This window comes from Sapajus apella, unplaced genomic scaffold (assembly GCF_009761245.1).
Source record: "Sapajus apella isolate SASKATOON/1434 unplaced genomic scaffold, GSC_monkey_1.0 scaffold100, whole genome shotgun sequence".
NCBI classification, from domain to species: domain Eukaryota; kingdom Metazoa; phylum Chordata; class Mammalia; order Primates; family Cebidae; genus Sapajus; species Sapajus apella.
The window spans coordinates 5090090-5114770 of NW_022437040.1; the positions used below are offsets into that span (position 1 = coordinate 5090090).

Here is a 24681-nt window from a genome sequence, read left to right on the forward strand (position 1 = left end):
GGGTGATGAATAATCTGTACAACAAACCCTCATGACACACATTTACCTATTTAACAAGCCTGCACAACCTGCATGTGTACCCTGCACTTAAACAAAAAATAGATTAAGTCCTCCCAATAAGTCTGAGAACTATGGCATTCCTTCACGTTTTTTCTTTTTTTTTTCCCAGATAGAGTCTCGGACAGGGGCAGTGGCTCACACCTGTAATCCCAGCACTTTGGGAAGCCAAGACAGGTGGATCACCTGAGGTCAGGAGTTCAAGACCAGCCTGGCCAACATGGCAAAACCCCATCTCTATTAAAAATATAAAAATTAGCCAGATGTGTTGGCATGCACCTGTGATCCCAGCTACTCGGGAGGCTGAGGCAGGAGAATCACTTGAACCCGGGAGGTGGAGGTTGCAGTGAGCCAAGATCATGCCACTACACTCCTGCCTGGGGAAAAGAGAAAGACTCGGTCTCAAAAAATAAATAAATAAATAAATTTATCCAAAGACATTTCTCAGGGACTGCACCAGCGGTCCTCTTTAGTCTCAAGCGCTGAAGTGCCATGTTTTGAGGTGATTCTGGTGTCTTTATGGGGGTTCTCTTTTCACCTGATCTTAGTAGTATGTCAGAACCTATAGGCTGAAACCAGCACCTTCACAGATTATCTAGACCTTCAATGAATTGACTAGAAAGACCTGCTCACATGCCAAGAACAAAGGAATCTAAACTCACTTACGCTGTCTTGGGAAACGTGAGCTTAAAATGAAGTTTATAAAGCAGTCTTTAGCTGGGCATGGTGGCTCACGCCTGTAATCCCAGCATTTTGGGAGGCCGAGGCAGGTGGTTCACTTGAGCTCAGTAGTTCAAGACCAGCCTGAGCAACATGGTGAAACCTTATCTCTACAAAAAAAATACAAAAATTAGCTGGGCATGGTGGCACGTGCCTATACTGTAGTCCTGGCTACTCGGGAGGCAGAGGTGGGAGGATGACTTGAGCCCTGGAGGCAGAGGTTGCAGTGAGCTGAAATCGCACCTCTGCACTCCCTTCTGGGAGACAGAGCAAAACTCTGTCTCAGAAAGCAAACAAACTTTAGAACTCAAAAGTATTGTGAAATTCAAATTTTGAAAACTCACAGAAGGCTCTGAATTTATTTTTGTTAATGTAATATTTTTACTAAAAAGAAGGTACTTTCCACTCACATTTCCCTTCTTCTATAGTCTCCTAAGCCTCCTCTCCAAGCTGAATGAACGCCTCGCTCCTCAGCAGTGTGTCATCTGGGTCTCCTCCATAGCACTGGTTATCCATTTAGTGACGGAGCCCACCGAGGGCCAGGTCTGTACGGAGGATGAGGAGGCACAGGGAGCTGCTCTGCTCTCAGGGATCTTAGGCTCAGGTGGCAGGAGACACAGAGCACGTCAGTCAACACACACTCCAAAGGTGTGCAGGGACCTGGGAGGCAGGGGAGCCTTTTTGGGGACAGGCTTTGACAGCTGAATGGGGATGGGGAGAAAGTGTCGGAGAGAACCCTGGATAGCTGGGGAGACCTCCGAGGGGAGGGAACCGCACTCTCGAAGGCCCCGCAGTGGGCACACGTTGGCGTTTGAGGACCTGCATGAGGCCAGTGTGGCTGGAGTGGAAGGAGTAAAAAGTGGAAGGAACCGAGGCCAGGCAGCGAATGAGAACGACTGGTGTGCAGTGTCCAGCCCCCGGCCCCAGCCCTCCTCTCCCCGGCAGCATCCACCCAGTTACTGATTCTTCTGTATTTAGTGACTACAGACCTAGCCCATCTCTCAGACGAATCTCAGAGCTGGCCTGAAAAGTCGCAGAGCCCCCGTAGTTCCCCACAGCCCAGCCAGCCCAGGATGTTACAACACGTCGACAACCTCTTTGGGAGCCGTCTTTTAATTTTCTGGGCAGTCAGCCTGAAAGACTATGCCGGATTTCCACCAAGGCCACTGCTGTACCCCTACACCCAACACATCTCCTGTCATCACACGTGGCCGAGAACCTGAGAAGGTGGCCTTGGGGTCACCAAAATGCTGCCCCGTCACGCAGCGGCCGGATCACAACCCTGGGAGTCATCTCGCAACGGAGGTGCCAAGTCTCTGCCGCCTGTTCTCTTCACAGTGTGGGCTGCAAACACGTAAGGGATGAAGGAAGACTCACTGGGGAGTCAGGGCTATTTCTGGAGTGTAGCAGTGGGGGCTCTGGAAGAAAATCAGACCAGGCAAGATGCTGCAGGTCACATGCACCGGCTGCAGAAGGAACCACCACCCCAGGGCTTCCTCCACTCTGCGTGTACACCACGCTCCACCCTAAACCCTACCCCATCTGCAGAGACGCAGATGCTGAGGCTGTAAGTGAAATAACCGGCTCAACCTCTGGCAGCCAATGTGTGGCAAAGAAGTCACAGAAGCTTGAGTTTTATTCCCTGTAGAAACCTGGAAGGGGCCAAAGGGGATGGGGAAGGATGGGTGAAAGGAACCTAAAATGAAAGATGCCTTCGGTGGTGGCGGTGGGGCCTGCAATGAGCGCAGCGCTCGCGGAAGAACTGCTGCTGTTTCACGCGGCGACGGGAAGGGGCATGGAAAGGAAGAGTAAATGCCGACGTGGGGCCAAGCGCAGTGGCTCACGCCTGTAATCCCAATACTTTGGGAGGCCGAGGCAGGTGGATCACCTGAGGCCAGGAGTTCAAGGCCAGCCTGGCCAACATGCCCGGCTCATTTTTGTATTTTTACTATTTCTAAATACTGCACTCCAGCCTGGGCAGCAGAGTGAGAAACTCTCAAAAAAAAAAAATTAATTAATTAAAAATAAATAAAAATAGGCTGGGCACGGTGGTTCACGCCTGTAATCCCAGCACTTTGGGAGGCTGAGGAAGGTGGATCACGAGGTCAGGAGATCAAGACCATCCTGGCCAACATGGTGAAACCACGACTCTACTAAACACACAAAAAAATTAGCCAGGCATGGTGGCAGGCGCCTGTAGTCCCAGCTTCTTGAGAGGCTAAGACAGAAGAATCATTTGAACCCAGGAGGCGGAGGTTGCAGTGAGCCAAGATCACGTCACTGCACTCCAGCCTGGGTGACAGCAAGACTCCATCTAAACAAATAAATAAATAACATGAAGTCTATCAATTAAAAAAAAAAATTGAGACAGCTCATTCTCCGCGAATGCAGGCGTTAGACACTCTGTACTTGAACATCCTGTTTAAAGGAAGATAATGAAGTGGTGAGTTGGCGGCACCATGGTGCATCTGCTGTAAACATCAATTAAAGACTCTTCTTTTCCCCATGAAAAGATCAGAGGTTCACTTCGTCCATGTATTTCAACCAGGTATTTTATTGGTCTGGCAACTGCAAAATATACAAATTTCTGAAAGGCATCTCCTATTTGAAAGCTAGCACAGCCTTACATCCCAGATCATTAACTCAGACAAATACGCAGAGCACAGAGAAGTCGTAAGTCACACATAGGAGGCAAATCGATTAACTAAACCCAATCTATACAGCTTTCTATTTTTTAGGCTCCCTTATACATATTAAATAAATAAATAGCACATCTGCTATCAAAATAATAAAAAAATAAATTTCAAGTATTACAAACGAAAATATCATTGGTGTGGTTCCAAACAGTTCTTCTTCGCTCCCAAAATGAAGAGCTTTGCCCGTGGTCTCAGGATAGAATAAGGAGGGGGAAACTCACCCAAAAACAAATATGCCAAGTTAAAAATATTGGTCCCAGTGATTTTCTTTGTGGGGTGGGGAGTTGGTAAGAATCAGTAGATGCCAAAAGTCCATGACTATAGCTCAAACCCACCCCCAACCCAATGTCCCCTCCAAAGGCAGGTCACTGGCTTGTTCTGCTTTCTGCAGTATCTCCCCTCCCTGTACAGATTCACGTTCCCCCTCTCCCTATCTATGCCCTTCCCAAACTAAAGTCCTGTGTTAGGCCAAGGCTTCCGTATTTCGGTATTGATTTTAGGTAGTCAGAGGGGAAATGGGAACACAGCTTTATCAAGCCCCTATCTGTATCGAACTTCAGAGTCGATGTTCAGAGAATGAGACCAGCGAGGGGAACACGAGAAACCACTCTCAAGAGCAAAGCAACAGGCCCTTCATGTCCAATCGAAAAATACAACCGAGTTACGCACACTCATGCACCCACGCATGCCCACCCCCGCCTACACAGTCTCATGACACTCAACATCCAGGGAGAGAAAACTGTGAGAGTCAAGTTGCACAGGAATGCAGACAGAGACATCCTCTCCAGCAGAAGCCGGCCAAAGGGAGTGTGATGGGCGAGGGGGACTTGAATCGTTCAGCATGAAAATCCCCCACCTGATTGTATGATATCTGAAGGACAGCCTCAGTTCCTACTCAATTCCAACCAGAAAAAAACACGCATTCTTTAAAAGTTCTTCTTGAAAAACAAACAGCAACGGCTCTTCTCTCCACATCCAGTCTCAGGGGTCTAAATCCCCCACCCTCACCCAGAACCTAGCCCTTGAGCTGGGAGGAGGATCTCAGGGCCCATGGCAGAAGGCAGCAAAGAAAAGTGACCTTTGGCACCAGCTTTGAGACATCCTGAAAAGGGTCATTTGGACAAACTCTGCTGCTGAGTTTCCAAACAGTTTCACCTGGGCACAAGACACCCCCCGCCTCCTACCCCAGGGTTTGAGGCAATGGGGAGAAACCAACAGGCTGAGACGACAGGTCCCATGCTTTCCACCACCACACAAATGTCACAGATGCCGTGAAGGCATGACCAGGACAAAATCCACTCTTCCAACTTCCCTAAGGCCCCGGCACAGCGCCAGGCACACAGCAGACACTCCGAGACAGCGTGCAGGCAGCTCTTGAAGCAAGTGACCAAGACTGAGGCCTTGCTTGGGCCACTGTCCCCACCTGGGAAGCAAGGACAGTCATGCAAGCCCTGGGGAAGGATGCCAGGTGTTCCGCTCTGTGTCATCCAGCTCCCCACCTTCAGAGGCTCCAAGCTCCCCACAGGGCCAAACACCGCAACATCTATGTTCCTGAAAAGAAGGTGTGACTCTCAGGTCACACTTCTGCCATCAAAAAAGTGCAAAAGCCAGCAGCTCCAGGAGAGTGCTTCTCTGTTCCCTCCAAGTCCAGGTAAGAGGAGAGAGGGTCCCTGCAGCTTCCTGGGAGCGGGAGGCCCAGTTCTCATATTTCAGCAAAATACTTCCTTCTCCCCATGCAGCCAGCCTGCCCTTGGACATCTTCGGAGGGAGAACGCAGGCCTGGAAGTGTGCGGATCTGAGGGAGACCAGGGTGTGGACCACCCAGCCAACTTGCATCTCAGCTCCGGGACTTCTTGGAGATGAGGCCCCAACCCAACACCTGTCCAAGTCCATTCCCATGAGGCGTCTTCCAGGACAAGATGCACCAAACAGCCACGTGGAAGTTTTTAAACATCTCCTGACCTTCAGCAACTAGAAGCTTGCCTCCTTTAATTTTAGGATTCTGCCACCAATGTGGTCTTCCCAGCTCTGAACGCGCCAGGAGATCGTGGAAACAAAATAAAACAAGATGACACAGTGTCCCCAGCGGCCTCTTGTCAGGACCCCAATGTTCATCACCCTCCCCAGGCCTCTGAAGGTCTCTGAAGCTGGGCACTCCTAGGAAACCCAGAGAGCAGAGGTGGGGTCCCCCCGGCTCAAGGCAAAGCACCAGTGACCTGCGTGGCTTTCTGGTGTCCAGCGGCCGAGGTGACACAGAGGGTGCCATGCATGGTTCTCTTCAGCCAAGGCTCCCCCTCTGTTCCACCCCACCCTCTCCGGAAGAAGTCCTCAGGATGCATTTCGCCTCGGGCGGAGGGCAGGGCACAAGCTAAGCTGCAGAAATGGAAATGGAATGGAACCAACACGTCTGCTTCAGTGTTTCCTGGAGGAGTCTGCGCTGCTCCGGGAGCCTTTCATGTTCTATTTTCAGGAGAAAAGAGAGGTGGGGAGGGAGTTAGGATTTGTGGCTGGCTGGCTTCTAAAGCAGAAGACGCTGAGCCATGCAACAGAGAATTCTCCCTCCCTCTACCCCAGACAAAGAACACGATCCAAGAAAGGGGATGCCAACCCCACATGTGGAAGAGAGCCCAGGAGGGCCCCAGAACATGCCAGAAGATAACCCCAGAGTCTCAGAGAAGGGGCTGGGTGCCAGGCCAGGAGCCTGCCTGGAGGTGGTCGTGTGTGGCTCCGGGAGGGCCGTGAGCTTTGAGGTCCTGGGCGCCAGTGGCCACAGGAGCCTTGTGCTCACGACCTCGTAGAAATCCCACCTGAGGAGCCTCACTGGCCACAGCCAGGGCCTCCAAGGACAAACAGGCCCCCTCCTCCCTACTCGGCTCAAAACAGTCGCACTCCCAGCTCCTGCCTCCAGATTCTGGGAACACGGCTTGACAGGCAGAACACAGGTGACACATGGAGTGGCCGGACGCAGTGGGGAGGCCCAGGCGGGGAGCCAGGCAGAGGGGGCTGTTGCTAAAGCCCTGCCCCTCTTCTGATCACAGTGGCCCTGGCAGGAAGTCCCATCCCTAAGGCCCTGGCCAGTACCAACGCCCCTGAAAACATGCTCTGAAATCAGCGAGGAGCATGACTGACCGCCACTGCACAGCAGGGCCTTCTTCCCTGACCACCTTCAGCTATACCCCAGAAAACAAGAAAACACACAATGTCTATAAGCATTCTGTCCAATCCCAAGTGTCTCAACCAAGACTGCTCTAAAGAGGGTGGGAGAGAGCAGGGCCACCATGGCCCATGCCCACCCAATGGAGAACTGGGAGGAAAGTCACATGGCTGGGCAGCATGCCATCGCCCAGGCCTGGGCCAGACTCAGGACCGGACCCAGGTGATGGGTGCCCACCAGGAGGTGATAGGTGCCTACCAGGGGGTGATGGGTGCCCACTGGGAGATAATGGGTGCCTGCCAGGAAGAGGTGATGGGTGCCCACCGAGAGGGGAAAGTTCTCTCCAGAGCACCCTGGGTCCTCATATCTAGGGAGAGCCCCAGCCAGGATGTGGGATCAGAGAGCAGGGCTGACATTTCCCTCCACATCTGCTGGCTCCAACCTGCCCTCAACATTACCAGCCCATGGCTTCCGGCACCCACAGATGACAGCAATGCAACAATGACAGTGGAGAGCCTGCAGGACTGGGTGATGTCCACGTCCTTCACCCAGGGGCCCCGGCTCAGGACACGTGGGGGGTGAGAGACAGATTAGAAAGGACCTCACGACAATGGTGCTGCACTGAACACCCTCGGCATGGAGACAAATGAGCCCCGCGCTGCACGATGGCCAGTCTGCACACAGACCCAGATGCCATGGCGCAGAGCAGGGCGGGACGGAGGGACATGCACCAGGCATTTACCTTCCACGCTTAGTAAGGAGAAAACTTTGAGAAAATGTGACAGACAGTTCGTCTTTCAAGTAGAGAGGGGAAGAGGAAGAAACAGGTTGGAAAAGGAAGAAAAAAAATCTTTAGTAGGGTTTTCTAGTGTGCATTGGAAGCTTAAAAACTGCAGGCTGCATTACAAATGCCAGGTGATCTCTCCATCCCAGGCAGTCGGCACAGCCCCCAGGAAGGCACTGCAGAATGCGGGTCGGGGCAGTCGTTCGTGCCCATTTACTGGGAAACCAAAACTACAGGGGTCAAGACTCCAGCCCAATGGCCTTGAGACCCCGGGTTTCCCCTTCCCAAATCTGAGTGTTCCCGCTGCCCCAGAGGAGAAACCCCTCAGGGAGGGCACCCAAATGCTGACCCAATGCCAGCAAGCCCAGAAGTCTCCACAGGCCCAGGGGAGCAGCCATCATCCACCATGTACTTCCTAGGGGCCAGCTATTTTGCTGAGTGCTCTATCCATATTCTCATTATAAACACCATACAAAGTTGTTATCTCTATATTACAGACGAGGAAGCTGAGGTCCTAGAATTGCTTTAACTTGCCCAGAGTGTCAAAGACAACAGCTAGCAGGAGTAGAACCAAGATGCAGATCTGGCTCAATCTGACCTTAATCATAAATTGTGGCCACAGAGCCCAGGGGACTCCTAGAATCAGATGTGGCTACAATGCTAGATGCAGGGTCACGCACCCAGGACGGACAGAACAACAGGACTTCAGAGTGAAATCCCGACCCGAGTCAGGTGCGGTGGGTCCACAGGCGTATTTCTGCTGAATGGGAGGGATTCTAGCAAAGACACTATTATGTCAGTCTTGGAGATGGGTCAGATCAACTTTGGAGGGGTGGGGGCTATCCTCGAACGGCTCCTCCCAGTAGAAAGATTTCTTTCCTGACAACATCAGGCCATGGGTCTAACACAGGGTCCCCAAGCCTTGGGGTGTGGACCAGCACCCAGTCCATGGCCCATCCGAAGGCGGGCCACACAGCTGTGGTGGGCAGTGGGCGCGCCAGCATTACTGCCTGACTCGCAGGGGCACACACGAACCCTACTGTGAGCTGTACACGCGAGGGGTCTAGGCTGTGTGCTCCTCTGATAATCTAATGCCAGATGATCTGAGGCAGAGAACAGTTTCCTCCCCAAACCATCCCCCCAACCCTGCCATGGTGGGGAAAATTCTCTTCCATGAAACAGGAAGAGAATTTGGTCCCTGGTGCCAAAAAGGTTGGGTACTGCTGGTCTAAAGGAGCAGGACACGCACAGATGTAAAACCTTCAGGCTCCAAATCCAAAGCCAAGTTTCACACAGGAGAAGCCCTGACCCTGAAGTGCTGCACGCCAGCTCCGGGCTTTCCCGAGAGCTGGAAGTTAGGGCAGGCCCACATTAGGTAAGCAAAGCCTGGCCATGGGAAGCAGCTGCAAGGGGGCGGCTGTGGAGGGACATGAGGGTCCAACAGCTTTCCATCATACCTTGTGGGCTTCAGGGCAGGCGCGTTGGGGCAGTGGCAGGGAACGGGCACCCAGCCTGCTCCCAGAAGCTGCAGAGAGGAGGCGGCCAGCTTTCCAAAGCAAGGGCCCTTTGTGCCCTGGCTCTGTGGCTCATCTGGACGGCAAGGGGCAGTTGCCCAGCACCTCACCCATTAAATGGGCAACTGACTGCCCTGCCAACCTCCCAGGATGGCCTTAAGGAACATGGACATGGGGACACTGGCACATCCTCTGGCCCTTCACCCCTCTGCCACCAAAATCTGAGTGCCATGCTGAACCCCTCCCATTTCCAAAACCAGCCATGCTTGTCAGCATCCCAGGCTGCACGCCTCACACCTTTCCAGTTTCTGCAGAAATCAGTTAAGGAGCAAAGAGGTATGTTTTTGGGGGAAAGGGGGTGATCTTCATGGTGGCTCTCATTAATGTTCTGCAGCAGGAAGGAAGGCCTCTGCTCCCAGGGGAGGATCCCAGAGAGATGGGCACACAGCCCCAGCCATCTAGGGGCGGCAGGAGCTGGGGCTGAACCTGAAACTCTGCAGAGAGCTCTGGGAGGGGCAGGGGCGATCACAAGGGTTGGAGACAGAAGCCGCACCCAGCCCTGCCCGTGACTATGACATCAGCAGGCTCCAACCCCGGACAAACCCAGGATCCCCAAAAAGGGCTCTCCACTCAGAGCTCTCTCGGGGCGGGGCGAGGAGGATTCTCATGGGGAGGGAGAGGATGCAGAGCTTGGGCCCCACCACGCTCCCACCGCTCCCCATAGGTTAGGCTCTGAGTAAGTTTTCCTTTCAAAACAAAGAACACACCTAGGGCAGGACGGAGCCTTAAGGCAATGGCAGTGGGCACAGACGCAGCTAGCCACCAAGATCTGACTCTGAGAGGGAATGTGGATTTATGCCGACCCCTAAACCACGGCCGGCCGTCACAAACCATGACCTGGAGCCCTGAGGGGGTCACACGGCCATGTCAAAACACACTGAACAGTAGTGGGGCCACCATGACCTCCTGCACCCTTTTCTAAAAAAATTCCTGAATCTCTCCTCCCTGCTCCCATGCCCATCTCCTCCTTCCCCCATGGAGGACCTCAGACCACAAAACTGCTCTCATCCTCAATATTTTAACAGGAAGGCGGCCAAATGAGCAAGCAGGAAGAAAGCGGTGCAAGCAGCGGCAATGATCAGAGAGATACTTACAGACAGGCTTGCCCTAGCAAAGGCTGCAGAGGAGAAGCAGAGAGACGAGTCAGTCAGCAGGCAGGGTGCAATCTGCTGGGGCCAAGCCCTGCAAAACCCCACGCCGGCCCAACAAGCTGCTTCAGACATCCAAAGAACCCGGCCACCCTGAAGGACTGTCCTCCCAACGCCAGGGCAGCTCTGAAGCGGATGGGCAGGTGCAGCCCCTATCACTATGTCCTCTCAGGATGTCACCTTCCTACCCCGGTCCCCCCCAAGCATCAAAGCAGCAGCCTCTGACCCTCCAAATACAAGCCCACGTTTCCATCATGTGACGGATGCCATAGGGACACCATTTCAGTTCTGTTTGCTTTTCGTAACAACCCTCAGATCTGAGACCTGCAAGGGAGTGTTTATGAGCGCTCTCCCAGCCCTGGCCCCATCATTTGCAAAGCTAGCGAGACTGAGGGCCTGGGATGTGAAGGAATCTGGGCCACCAACGCCAGGCCTCCAGGCTTCCACAAGTCACAGCCGCCTCACCATTTCCACGGGTCCCCTCCATGTGCCCAACACTGGGCTGGGCACAGGGCATGAATCCCCTCATCTGATCTGCCTTTTGCACTGCCACTAGTTCCCCATTGCCTGGATTAAAACACTGAGGCCTGAAGAGATTAAGTGACCTGTGGAGGCTGCGGCACCCCTTAGGTCACATTCCAGACACCATCAGGTCTAAGGAAGTCTCAGAGAAGGCGGGAAGACGGGGCAGGCTGAAGAGGATGCTCAGAGCCGGCACAGGTATCCGGCCAGAAGCTGCGCTGGGCTAATTGGCAGGGCCAGGCCTGGAGGGCGGGGGTGGGGCAGACCCGTGGGTAGTACCTGAATTTGAGCCCTGAAATTTCTACATCTCACATATTTGCAAGAGTTCCCAGCTGTAAAGGAAAAGACCAGTTTTCTGAAAACAAATCTTAATGTCTAATAACCAAAATCTTCCAGCCTGTGGTCGTCAAAACCCATGAAATAAGTGAAATCAGGTTGGGTTTTGTTTTGGATTTTACTACCTGCTGGGATAACTATGTTATTTATGTGAGAAAGTGGCCACTTTCTTTGTTTTAGAAATAACCATTCATGCACATGAATGGGTCTCGGACACCTCTCTCCCTTCTGCACTGCCTGCTTCTGCCCTCAAAGACCCCATCCTCAGAAAGGAGGGGAACGCAGTCACGGTTGTCACCAGCAAGGAAAGACCCCAGGGTCTCAGCTTCTGAGGGTGCTTCCCGTGTTCTCGCTCAACACACGAACGTGTGCACACAGCCCCACAACACACATGCACACACACGCACCTACAACATACACATGCACACCCACATGCACCCACGCACGCATTCCTGCAGACACACACACACACACACACACACACACACACACACACACACACACAATCGCAGATCTGTGGCATCACGCCCGGCACGCGTTCCTCCCCCCCACCCCGGGCAGGAAGGAAAGGGGAGTGCACTGACTTGTCCAGGCAGCTGCGTGGGCACCTCCGGGGGCAGGCAGCTGGGCAGGGCAGCCGAGGTGGAAGCCACGTGCTCCTCAAAGCTGTTGATGCGAGGCTTTTTGGTGGGCTCGGGGCTGGCTAGCGGGGTGACACTATTGCGTCTCATGAGCGGGTTAGGTCCCTTCTTTGCATCCTAAGCAAGACAAAGACAATAGAGAGAAAGGCGACAGTTACAAAGAAGAGGAGGAAAATTAGCCCCAAAAAAGTTTCTTTACTCCTGGATTTTAGGGGAGGCAAAAAGACTAACCGAGGGGAGTGGCCAGGACCACAGGCTGCGGCGACTCCCAGGCAGCAAGAATGGGGGTGATTCCCTCCCACGCCCCTTCCCCGGATGGTTCCAAAGGATTCCCCACACAGACAAACAGGGTTTGCAAAGCAAGGAGGGAAAGAATGACAGTCACAGCAGAGCATGAGGTTGGGGCAAAGAGCTTTGCTGCCAGCCTCTCTGAGAGCTAAGTAGGGGCATCGGCTGGGCCTGAGGCTCACAGGATGGGGAGGGGAAGCCACCTCCGCGGACTCCCTTTGCTGACGCCTGAGGCAGGATCTGCAGAGCTGTCTGTACTACACACAGGGCACCCTGGCTTAGGACGGGACATGGAACCTGCAAAACCAGCCTGGAGACCAAATGGGCAGAAAATGTGCATCAGAGGGCAGGTTCTGCCAGCCAGGATCAGACCAGCCCTCCCACAATAGTGACAGCGTGATGGGGTGTGGGCCTCCAGCCTCAGAACCAGGCTCTGTCTCTGTCATGGTCCTGCCCCTATTCCCTGCACGGAAGAGCTCCAGGACCGGCTCAGGCCCAATCTCATAGCTGGGGCAGCAGCTCCCTGACCGGCTGTCGTCATATGGCTAAAGGCAGGGCAGTAACCAGTGACCCATATTCCGAAGGGGCAGGGGTGACAGGGACCAAGGCGGCCAAGGGACCCTGTCCTCTCCCAGTTCTGCCCACCAGCCAGGCAACTGCCAGCAACTGGGGCAGACAACTCATCCCTTCATGCCAAAATCTGACATCCAAGCTTCCTGGGACTAGGACAGTCACCTGTTTCGGGATCGCCATGACGGAAAGTCCCGCTCGGTGTAAGACAAAGGTCTGACTAGTACTAGCAAAGTGTTGTAGCTTCGGTGGCCTGTACACGTGAATTCAAACTCACTTTCCCAATGCACACCCACCTGGGCAGAGGCCCACTCTACTCAGTCAGAGTCAGCCTGGCCCACCTCGAAATGTCAGGCCTCCCCAACAGAGAGAGCAGCTGCGCAGCCAGGCCTCAGGGCCTCCTGAAACACCTTCCCACCCGCCAACCCCCAGGCCTCTGCTCTCCACACCATCCTTTTCAACACCACTGCGTCTTTGGTGGTTCTGTACCTAATCGCATGCATGTGACAGGCTGGCCTGCTGATCCTGTTTGAAACAGTAGCTCTGGAAACTGAAAGCACCGTTTTAGCTGCCAGAAAGGAAAGGCAACAAGAACCGTGCTCTGGTGATGTTAAAGAGAAGAGGCTGGGCCCAACCGCTCACACTTTTATCCCAGCACTTTGAGAAACTGAGGCAGGAAAATCACTTGAGCCCAGGGGTTCAAAACCAGCCTGAGCAGCATAGTGAGGCCCCATCTCTAAAAAAAATGAAAATTTGCTGGGCGTGGTGGTGCGCACCTGTAGTCTCAGCTACGTAGGAGGCTGAGGTGGAAGGATCGCTTGAGCCCAGAGGTTGAGGCTACAGTGAGCCGTGATTGCACCACTGCACTCCAGCCTAGGGGGTAGAGTGAGACCCTGTCTCAAAAAAAGAGAGAGAGAACATATTTTCCTCACTAATATTCACATCTGGAGCTCAGCAGAAAGGGGAAGAAGAGGACACAGAAAGAAAGAGAGAAGGCCCCAGAAGCTGCAGAGCAGAAAAGTAAGAACACAGAGGTGCTGAGAAAGGCGGCCAGCAGGCCCACAGCAACATCTGGGTCAGCACCTGCAGTGAGTGGCCCTGGGGCCTCCTGAACACCCATCACCCACCAGGGCTATTGCGTGATGATGGCCAGGACAAGGCTTGGGGCCTCCACTCACCTCTGACCTCTCCCGGTGGGTGCTGACGGACTCCACATTCAGGTAGATGGATTCCACACGGCAGCCTGGAGGGCGCGGGAGGGGCAGAGGAAGCTGCTGTTAAAGGGACAGCCCTGCTCACAGCCCACAGCCACGAGGAGCCGCCAGGGCCACCTTCAGGGGGACAGGGCTTGGCAGGGGCTGCTACTCACCATAAGCGACAGGAGTCAGTTTCAGGACGGTGTGAAGGGGGCATTTCAGGTAGGGCATCTCCTCTGAAATAATTGAAGTTATACACCCACAATTAGAAATGAGAGATGGCTGGGCATGGTGGCTCACGCCTGTAATCCCAGCACTTTAGGAGGCTGAGGCGAGTGGATCACCTGAGGTCAGGAGTTCGAGACCAGCCTGACCAACATGGCGAAACCCCATCTCTACTAAAAATACAAAATTAGCCAGGGTGTGGTGGTGCATGCCTGTAATCCCAGCTAATCAGGAGGCAGAGGCAGGAAAATCACTTGAACCTGGGAGATGGAGGTTGCAGTGAGCTCACACATTGCACTCCAGCCTGGGCATCGAGAGTAAAACTCTGTCTCAACAACAAAAAAAAAAAAAAAAAAAAAAGAAAGAAATGAGACATGAGGGTGGGGGAGGTATAGAAGGACCTCTACAGGCCCTCCACGAGGATCCTCGGAAGCCCTGCCAGGCAGGGGCATCTGTCCCCAGCCACAAGCTGTCCCAGGTGGCAGGGGGCTCCAGAAGAAGACTTTAGCTCAAAGAGCACCACCAAACCAAATCAACACTCACCTTCACAGTAAGTGAGAGTTGGAAAAAAGTCACTCCCAAATACCTGAGGTCTGTCTAGTGATTCGGCTGCGCTTGATTGGACAGACTGAGACTTAATATGTCAATCTGATTGTCGTTTTCCGGGCTGTTTGTTCCTTGGAGGGCACTGAGGAGAAGGGCAGCCCCTAGCCCAACTCGAGACCCCAGGATGTGTGGAGCCAGGGGCAGGTCTCAGGGACGATTAATGAAGTGATGAAGTCCCCTGGTGTCAACCTGGGTGCCACAGCATTTCCCAAGGGCTTCAAGGAAGTGCTGGACAGAGAGGACCTGAAGCAGCCGGGAGCCAACACTTGTGTCCTTCTCCTAAGACCCCGTGGCACAGCAGCCACCACAGGGCAGGCCACGGCCGATCTGCAGCTAACCACTCAAGTGCCAGTCCACTCCTCCCTCCATCCGGCGCCGCAGCCTGCCCGAGGTACCTGCGCTCTTATCCAGGAAGTAGGCCAGCAGGCAGCGCAGAACGGCCTGGTGGCAGATGACCAGCACGTTCTCCTGTCGCTCCAGCTCCATGATCACTGGCTCCAGGCGCTGGACCAGGTCCTGGTAGGACTGAGCACAGAGGGCCAGGCCCACGTGAGCTCAGGGCACTCGGGAGGGGCTCTGCCTCTGGCCACGGCCTGCATCAGACCAGCCAGAGAGCCGTGCAAAATCAGTCTTCAATCATCAGCAGTGGTTGAGAAGGGGCAGGATTTAACATGGACTATTGCTCAACCACAAAAACAGTGAAGCCCTGACCCTCCTCCAACACGGGGGAACCTGGAAAACCCGATGCAGTGTGGAAGAACCCGGCACAAAATGCACGCGTCGCGCCTGACTCCATTTACGTGGAATACCCAGAATAGGCGGATCCAGAGGCAGGAAGCAGCCGAGCGGGGCCGGTGCTGGGCGGGGCCGGGGCTGGGGCTGGGCGAGGCCGGGGTGGGGCCGATGCTGGCCAGGGCTGGTGCTGGGCGGGGCCGGGGCTGGGCGGGGCCCAGGTTTCTCGGTGCGGTGAGGGAAAGGCCTAGCGTCTGTGGTGATGGCTGCACAGCACCGTGAGTGCACTACATCAGAACTTTAACATCGCGAGAGTGGTACAGTTTATGTGTATTTTCTGTCCATTTAAAAATGTAAAAAAGCAGCAGCAGGGCCGTGCCTTTAGAAAAAGAACAAAGAAGTTCCTGCCCCTGCGGCCTCTCTGCTGTAAGGTGGGGTAAGGTTTGCTGAGTTCCTTTTACTTTTTGTAGTCTTTCCTTAGAGCATGCCTGCATTGGATTAACGCTATCTCTAATAGATCATTTATTATAATGTATCAATATTAGGCTGTTAATTGTCCATGGGAATTCCGATCTGATGTAAGCTTATGCTGGGGAGAATAATTTCATGTTACTGATACAAATATTATTGCTTCTATGAGGTAATGGATTAGTCCAGTGTGATGTTAGGAGTTCAATAGGGGTGGATAGGATTAAGAATAGGTGGATGTTAGGCTAGATGTTGAACTGTGCTGCCCAGGGCCCCGGTGTGTCATGCCCAGTCTGAGGCCAGAGGACAGTGGGCCACGGGGACCTGAGGCACCACACTGCTCAGCAGGACACAGTCAGGGAGGACCTGGCTGGGGGAGGACACACTCGGCCCAGCAGGATCCCCTCTGCAGAGGAGACAGTAATATCCTCAGCCACAGCCACCTGGGTGCCGCACGTGGGGAAGCGCAGACGCTGCTCAGGGGATGCGGAGCCACCCCTCCCAGCGGTCTGTCCACCACCCCACCCAGTGGACCATCACTTGCCACCTTCCTCCTCTGCCATACAGTTCTGTGTCCTAGAGAAACACACCTCACTTCTGCTTATGGGAAAATGCACTTCTCCCCAGGCCGTTAGAAGGTTCCGTTTGGGGGGCTTGATTCCGAGGTAGAGGGTGTAGGAGCCCCCAGAACCCACACGGAGGCGAGCTCCCTGAAGGGGTGGCCCAGCCCTGCACAGTGGTGGCCGTGGGCACTGGGGTCCCTCAGCCTGCCCCAGCCCAGCGCTCACCTCCCCAGTGGGGTAGCGGTAGTAGTACTTGTCCTGCTCCCGCAGCGCGTACTCCTCTGGGTAGGTGTCCCTGATCTCTTCGTAGGTCAGCTCCTCACAGACGCCCTGCAGGGACCCAGTGGTCACTCAGGAACAAACCACAGGGGCCACTGCAGGCATCTAGGGCCTCGTGGAAAACCGCCCCATGCCCCAGGGTGAGGCTGCCCACCCGCCTCCCAGGACTCACTGCATCAATCTCATTCAGCGCCTTCCACTGCTCATAGGGCAGCCGCAGCGCCTCAGCCGTCTGGATGGTGCTCTTGAGCTGGCTGGTCCACACGCGCAGGTCCTTCAGGTTCTGCTCCTCCACGAATTTGCTCAGGGCGCTGGCAAACTGCATGTGAGGTGGAGGAGAGGAGCCCTTGATTCCTGGCGCCTGTGGTTCCTCCGAGGGCCAGGGGCTAGAGGCAGCCCCTGGCCGGGCTGTGCGATACCCGCTTACACTTGGGGGCCCAAGCCACTGGAAAGGCACAGCAGCACACACCCTTCCCAGAGCCCAGGCTCAGCTCTTCCCGCCCCTCCCCTTCCTAGTGCACAATTGCTCACACACCACAGACACACACACACACAAACACATAGGTACAAAGTAACACAAACACAGACACACACACACAAAGCCACATGGATATGCATAGAGACACACACACACACACACACACACACACACACACAGCCATACAGAGATGTGCACAAAGATATGCACAGAGACACCCAGGCGCACGCACACATAACACACACAGCAAGCACAACAAGCACACAAAGCAGCAGCAGCACACACACCCCCACCCACTTGCAGACCCTGCGACCGCCCTGCAGCCAGCACGGCCCCCGCCGCAGCGCAGCCCGCACCTTCTTGCCGCGGCTGGACAGGCCCGAGTCGCCCCCGATGCGGCCCTGGAGGTTGTGCTCGTTCTCGCCGTGCCGGCACAGATAGATGGTGCGTGGCTGCACATGGATGTTCATCAGGTAGTACACGATGCGGCTCTGGATGTGGTCCTGCACCCGGTTCACCAGGAACCTCCGGCCCACGTCGATCACCTTGATCAGCGACAAGTCCCTGCAGAGACACCGCCAAGGACCACAGCTCAGGCCCCGCCCCACGGCAGGATGCACCGGCCTGGCCCTGCCCATCTGCAGAAGATGTGTACCCCAGAGAACAGCAAGGCTGGACTGCAGGCCCCTCCTGGGCACAGACCGAATCCTTCTAAAAGGCAGAGAATACGCATGCGACAACTCCCATGGCTGGCGTTGGCCGTGAGGCTAGTTGGCCTCCCAGAAGAGGGAGACAAAAAAGAAAGAAAATGGAGAAAAAAAGAAAGGGGACTGTGCAGTGGCTCGGGCCTGCAACCCCAGCACTTTGGGAAGCTGAGGCAAGAGGATCACTTGGGTCTAGGAGTTCAAGACCAGCCTAGGCAACACAGCAAAACCTCATCCCTACTAAGGAAAAAAAATAGCCGGCCATGTTTACCCACACCTGTAGCCCCAGCTACTCAGGAGGCAGAGGCAGTAGGATTTTTTGAGCCCAGAAGTTTGAACCTGCCGTGAGCTATGATCACACCACTGCACTCTAGCCTGGGAGACAAAGGGAGACCCTGTCAAGAAAGAAAAGAAGGAAAAGGAGAGAGAAGAGAAAAGAAGGAAGAAGGAAAGGGAAAAGAAAGGAACTCAGAGGGACAGTAGCAAGATCAGGTTCAACATCCACACAGTGTTCAAAATATTCCCACCGAATATGGTTTGTCACCAAGAATTGTTTTTAAAAGGTATTTTCCTCAGCTGGGTGTGGTGGCTCACACCGGTAATCCCAGCACTTTGGGAGGCCAAGGCGGGCGGATCGCTTGAGTCCTGACCTCAAGTTCAAGACCAGTCTGTCCAACATGGTGAAACCCCATCTCTACTAAAAATATAACAATTAGCCAGCATCGTGGCATATGCCTGTAGTCCCAGCTACTTGGGAGGCTGACACAGGAGAATCACTTGAACCCAGGAGGCAAAGGTTGCAGTGAGCCGAGATTGTGCCATTGCACTCCAGCCTGGGTGACAGAGTGAGACTCTGTCTCAAAAAAAAAAAAAAAAAAAAGATATTTTCAAAGACAGTTGATAAAGGTATCCAGCGGCTGTGTGTGATCACCTGAGGCCAGGAGCTTGAGGTCAGCCTGGGCAACATAGCAAGACCTCATTTCTACAAAGAAACTGTCTTAAAAAAATTTTTTTAAGGTATCCAGGAGCAAATGCGTTGTGGGAACTCAAGAGTGCAATGAAAACCCGCCTATGGGTCTTGCAGAGACGGCCAGCTATGGGGATCACCTGTCGCATTTGTCGGGGTCGAGCGGCTGGTAGCTGGCTTCGTAGCAACTGATCCGCTTCATGAAGTCGTCCATGGCTTCTGCCGAGTTGCAGTCTTTGTAATCCGGGCTGGAGATTTTCACTTCCTGCAACACCACAAAGGGGCAGCTGATGAATCACGCTGGAAGGCTTTCTGCTGAGATTAAGCAGGATTTAGGGCTTTCAAAAGGGGCGCGCACAGAAGGCTCAGTACAAAGATTATCCGACCCAGTGTGCAGCAGAAAGGGAGAAAGATCCTGGGGGCTGAGTCACAGCCTGATGTTACATGAGGAGGATTCCCCGGGGAGATGGAGAACTGCAGCGGGAAGGACAGAGACAGAAAACCCACAAAGAATCCATAATAAACACCTCTGAATAGTCCAGCAAGTCAGGATCTGTCCCGTGCCCGAGCCACTGTCAGACAGCCTGGCACTGAACTCAGCGGAGTTCCACATGGGCACCTGCAACATTCCCCACGCCGGGAGGAGGCTGCTGGTTCTCAGCTGTGCTCAGGAGTTGCCAGAGATGCCCCGGTCTTGTGTGAATTCCCCGCCACCCGCCACTTCCCAAGGCAGCCCCAGCATGACCAGTCTGCAGTTAGCCGCTTCTCCAACTAGGGCTCCTTTGCAGGGCTTGCTCTCCTGGGCAGAGCCAGAGCAGAAGCAATGCAGGTCTACCAATACCCACAGCAGCACAGGCCCCAGAAACCACGTGGACTTTAGGGAAACTCGGCATTTTTGAATGCCTGGGCTTTTTCCCATCAACCAGTGTCATCATTGGGAGGCCACTCTCTAAGACCCAAGTCAATGGGGAGTTGTGTCTGTGTCCTGGCACAGTTTCAACTGGGGAAGATGAGAAAGTCCCGGTAGAGAGTGTGGCGATTGCCCAACTATGGGAATAGAATTTGCTGCTGAACTGTACACTTTAAAAATGGCTAAGATGGTCTGGTGCAGTGGCTCATGCCTGAAATCCGGCAGTCTGAGAGGCTGAGGCAGGTGGATCACTTGAGGTCAGGAGTTTGAGACCAACCCGGCCAACATGGTGAAACCCTGCCTCCACTAAAAATACCCAAAAAAATTAGCCAGGCATGGTGGCACATGCCTTGTACTCCCAACTACTTGGGAGGCTGAGGCAGGAGAATTGCTTGAACCCAGGAGGCAGAGGCTGCAGTCAGTCGAAATTGCGCCACTGCACTCCAGCCTGGGTGACAGGAGGAGACTCCATCTCAAATAATTAATTAATAATAAAAATTATTAAGATGGTAAGTTCACAAATGCCTGGATCTGCAAAGCTGCTTTGCAAAAGCATTTCAGAAAGAGATTTCTGAACACGGCAGGTTGGGGCAGATGAACGTTAGTGGATAACCCGACAAATGCGAAGCTCCTTGCTAAGCACATGGGAAAGCGCTCACTGGGAAAAGCGACTTCCAGCTGCATTCTGCTGTCCTCCACGGGGAACGAGGAGCGCCAAGCCAGAGGAAGATGGCAAATCCTCTGTTTAGGTCATTTCCTTGAACTCCGAGCCTCCTTCTTTGCACCCACCGGACACACCTAAACTGACTTTTCACACAATTCAAATAGCCCTTCCTGAAGCAGGAATTCATTTCTTAGAGATATCTAGAAGTATTTCCATCACTTTGGGGAAGATCCCGGGGCTAACACATGCTTAGCATCTCCTCCAAAGGTGCAAAGGTGCCAACACCACAGCATCCCAGTGTAAGTTTTCAGAACTGCTTTTTTTTATAGAATTGTTTTATTCTGATATGTTTAAGCTGAAGAGAAAAGTATCTCCAACACAGGGTGGTGGCCTGTGGTAAGTCTCCATAGTAACCAGTCCTGTTTATGATACACTGCTATCAAGCGGTAACACTGGAGAAATTCATCAAGTTACAAGGCCAAGTGCCCTCAGTTTATTGGGGCAAGCTCCCCTGCACAGCAGATGGGAAAGTTTGCAGCACATTCACGAGACACATCAGCAGGAAGAGTCTTACTGCCCAAACTCAAGAGGCTGCTGAGCCCTCTGGACTCTTGCCAATGCAAAAGCATTCTCACCTCCCGGAGCCGTCACAGCAAGTGACCCGTTTGCTGCCTCCTGTCCCATCAGGGGCCAATAAGCTGCCCTCTGCCCCCAGCAACCCCATTACCACTGGCTGCCAGCCTCCTGCCACCAACAGAAACTGCTCCTGTGTCCCTGAATTCTTTTCTATGTTCCCCACAACCCTGCCCACTGCCCTGGAAGGAGCAGCCAGCCCCTCACAGGACAGGTCTTTGGGTTCAAAACCACTCTGCAGGTCTGAGATTCCAATCAACAGTAAGCTGGGGGCCACTTGTCCTAAGGGCTCAGATGCCCCTCCGACCTGGTCCCCACTCCCTCACACTACAAATGCCCTTGTGGTCTGCATGGCCAAAGGAGCACAGGATTCCTGGCTGTCTTACCATGATATTGGAGGCCACAACAGTAGGGTCGTCACACACGGACTCGATGAAAAACGCCTGGTGGAAGTGAGGCAGGATGTTAGAAAACAGACACAGTGAAGGACCAACTTGCCATCACTGCCACATGATCATCCAGGCAAGGCGGAAGCACACCACCCACCAGCTCCCAAAGACAGGAAAGCCCACCTCCTCACTGCCACCTCTGCCACTGCCCCTCTGGAAGACCCCATGCCCCCAAGAGCTCTACCGCACGGACGCCCTAATTTAAGGCAGCGAAACGTGGGCAGCAAGACGGGACGGACCGAGCAGGACTCAGGCTGCTCCCTGAGGTCTCTTCCTCTCTCCTGAGCTCTCTGGCTCCAGACAAGACACTCAGCTCACCTTAAAGTCATTTTCTTTGGCAAAATGAAGGATCATGTGTCTCCTCTCTCTGGTAGTATTGGTGGCGTCAAAAACCTGATGTGGGGAGCGAAGGGCCGGGAGGAAGACTCTAAGTTTGAGTTTAACATTTACCATAACAGCAAGGATGCCAGACCCGTCATCGCCAGCAATAAGCCCCCAAAGTGTTTCCAGGGGAGACGGTGCTTGCCCACCGTCCGCTCCGGGGCATGCTTCAGGGGCAGGCCTCCCCCACTGCCAACAGCACTCAGGGGTGGTAGTGTCGGGGGAATACCCCAAAAGCAAACAAACGAAACAGTAATGTGCAGTGGGACAGCGTACAACAAAGAGCCAGTGGTCCTGTGGGCAGCCCAGGTCCTGCCCGCCCTGGACGTGGGGGACTGGCTACAGAGGGGCCGAGTCCCTGAGGCCATCCCACATCTGCCTTCCTGAGCCCCTGCTTCCCTCCAGCCTCAGGGCCGGGGGCACGAGTCTTGGTACAGCCCAGGCCAGTGAGGACCCCCTCATGGGTGGGACGGGACACTGAGCCGGCTACATTCCCTGGACTTACCGCGATTTGTCCCCCTTCTTTTGCCAGGTAGCTTTTGACATCTCTCAAGGCAGCTAAGGCACACTGCCTGCAACACACAGAAAAGAGACGCGGAACGTCAGCACGGGTGCATCCGCTGAAGCAGCCCACACAACCCCCCAGGCGCCCCGACAGGCAGAGGAACTGGTGGCTCCATCTACACTGCTCAGCGCTGGGCAGGCTGGCCAGCACCCCTCAGGCCCAGAGGCTTCCAACCTGGGCCCCTCGCAGGCAGCTTCGGGCACCCTCGGGAGGGTGCTCGTGCTGGGGGCTGCTCGGGGAACCACTGGGGGAGCTGCTGAGAAATTGCTGCCCAGAGCCACCCAGAGTGGTACTGACTGGTCTGGGGCAGGGCCTGCCATCAAGGGCTTTAGATCCCCCAGGAGGCTGCAACGCACAGCCAGGGCCGAGCCCCCTTGCACTACGGTTTCACGTCAACTCGCACTAAACAAGAAATCCTTTCCAAACATGAAGGGACACTCCCAATGAGCAGGACTTGCTTATTCTCAGTGAGAGCGCCGCTGCGGCTCTGTCCCAGCGAGGGTCACTGCAGTGAGGCCAGCAGGGAACAGAGGACAGCAGCAACCTCAGAGGGGCAGGGGGGCTTGTTCCCACACCGCACAGGCCTGACGGCCACCAGCAAGAGCCACCCCTCGGGCTGGCACTCTCTGCCCCTCCAGAGCCTGGCTCACAGCACAGCAAACCACAGCCATGGCCTTACTTCCGGACTCGCATGGCCTCCTCGTTGTCGGGGCGGAAGAAGCTGTAGGAGCTGTAGTGCTTCACAGCCTCCCGGCGGTACTCCCCGACGTTGAACACTGCGGGCGGGAAAGAGAACGGCCTGGTCACTCAGTGGGAGTGGGATCACAGTATCCAAAGGAAGAGCCGCCCAGCCAACCACACCCACTTGAACGGACAGGACGGCGTGGAACCAGTGTGGACACCCCGCCCTGCGCTCCCCTCAGCTCCTGAGGGCAGCAGGCCACCTGGCTTCCCCAGTCCTGCTGCAGGGCCCCCACCACAGGCTCTGTGACACTGTGTCCTCCAGCCAAGTCTACAATCCCAGTCTCACGATGTCCTAAACCAGAGACTGAGACTGTGAGAAGGGTGGGGGAGGCCCCAGGTCTAGAAAAAACAGGGTCAACAAATTTCCACCCACGGTGTCAGAAAGCGAGTGGGGTCTCACACCCACTGCCAGGCCTAGCTCAGCCCTTCTGCGGGCGCAGCGGCCAGGGCCAGGGGAATGTGTCCCACAGTTCCTGGGCACTGAGGTGAGAACAGTGGGGATGGTAAGCATAAAAACCATCCCCCCAAAAGAGGGGAGGGTGGGAGAGGAACAAGGGTTGCAAAATAACCAGTCGAGTACAAATGCTCACTGTGTGGGTAACAGGGTCACCAGAAGCCCAGTCCCCATCAATATGCAATATACTCATGTAACAAACATGCACATCTACCCCCAAATCTAAAATAAAATTAAAAAAAAAAAAAAAACAGTCCCCATCCACAAGATGTTCCCCATCTAGCTGGGAAGACCAGGCAGAGATTCATAAATGCATCATCTACAACAGCGGCCCCTATCCTTTTTGGCACCAGGGACCAGTTTTGTGGTAGACACTTTTTCCATGGACAGGGAGGGGTTGTGGGTGTGCAGCTTTGGGATGAAACTGTTCCACCTCAGATCATCAGGCATAAGATTTTCATAAGGAGCACACAACCTAGATCCCTCACATGCGCAGTTCACAGTAGGGTTCGCTCCTGTGAGAACCTAGTGCCGCCACTGATCAGACCTGAGGCGGGGCTCAGGTGAGAATGCTCACTCACCACCGCTCACCTCGGCTAGGTTCCTAACAGGCCACCAACAGAGCGGTCTGCGGCCCTGGGGTTGAAGACCTTTGATCTATGGTATGCAGTCTTAGGGCCATCAGCAGAGCAATATGAGTTACAACTGAGTGGTAAGGAATGTTAAGGACCTAGGTGGCCGGAGATGGCTTGGAAGGAGGTGAAATCTGAGTCAGACAGAAGAGTGGGAAAGACAACGGCCAGTAAGAAAAAACCCAACAGACAAAGGGTGTGGAGGCAAACGTGGCTACGCAGGAGGCGGGATCAGACTCCCCAACCTGGGGACAGATGCGCCCGGGGTGGTCCTGCCTGTGAAACCAGCAGCTGAGATTGAAGGTCAAGTGTTTGCACGTGCAGGGGATCGGCCTCGAGACCCGGCCTCACCTTTTGTGGGGACGCCAATCCAGTTGAGGTAGCGAGTCAGCTTCTTGGAGATGTAAGTCTTGCCCCGGGCAGGAAGGCCCACCATGACGATGACCGTGGGAGAGTTGGTCAGCTTTGGCCCACAGGCTGCAGAAACAAGCAAGAGGGCGTCTCATTGACCAAGTGACTGCAGAAGAGGGGCAGAGTCCAC

General features: G+C 54.4%; 1 protein-coding gene across 9 annotated transcripts in view; it reads right to left on the reverse strand.

The window, feature by feature from the left end:
* Window positions 1–3311: 3311 nt before the first annotated feature.
* PFKFB3 (6-phosphofructo-2-kinase/fructose-2,6-biphosphatase 3) overlaps window positions 3312–24681 on the reverse strand; it is an 82379-nt gene continuing 61009 nt past the window's right edge. For 4 of the 9 annotated variants that reach the window (XM_032258173.1, XM_032258174.1, XM_032258168.1 and 1 more), the window contains exons 2-17: window positions 24492–24617; window positions 22990–23086; window positions 22251–22317; window positions 21683–21757; window positions 21302–21358; window positions 18849–18973; window positions 17394–17601; window positions 16732–16878; window positions 16506–16610; window positions 14913–15042; window positions 13860–13922; window positions 13669–13733; window positions 11576–11749; window positions 10080–10102; window positions 7370–7421; window positions 3312–5933 (exon numbers count right to left, since the gene is read on the reverse strand). In XM_032258173.1, coding sequence (XP_032114064.1) covers window positions 7379–7421; window positions 10080–10102; window positions 11576–11749; window positions 13669–13733; window positions 13860–13922; window positions 14913–15042; window positions 16506–16610; window positions 16732–16878; window positions 17394–17601; window positions 18849–18973; window positions 21302–21358; window positions 21683–21757; window positions 22251–22317; window positions 22990–23086; window positions 24492–24617 — 1505 coding nt within the window. In that variant the 3' untranslated portion in view covers window positions 3312–5933; window positions 7370–7378. The remainder of the gene's footprint in view (window positions 5934–7369; window positions 7422–10079; window positions 10103–11575; window positions 11750–13668; window positions 13734–13859; window positions 13923–14912; window positions 15043–16505; window positions 16611–16731; window positions 16879–17393; window positions 17602–18848; window positions 18974–21301; window positions 21359–21682; window positions 21758–22250; window positions 22318–22989; window positions 23087–24491; window positions 24618–24681) is intronic. The other 5 variants (XM_032258178.1, XM_032258170.1, XM_032258175.1 and 2 more) reach the window with 3 other exon arrangements.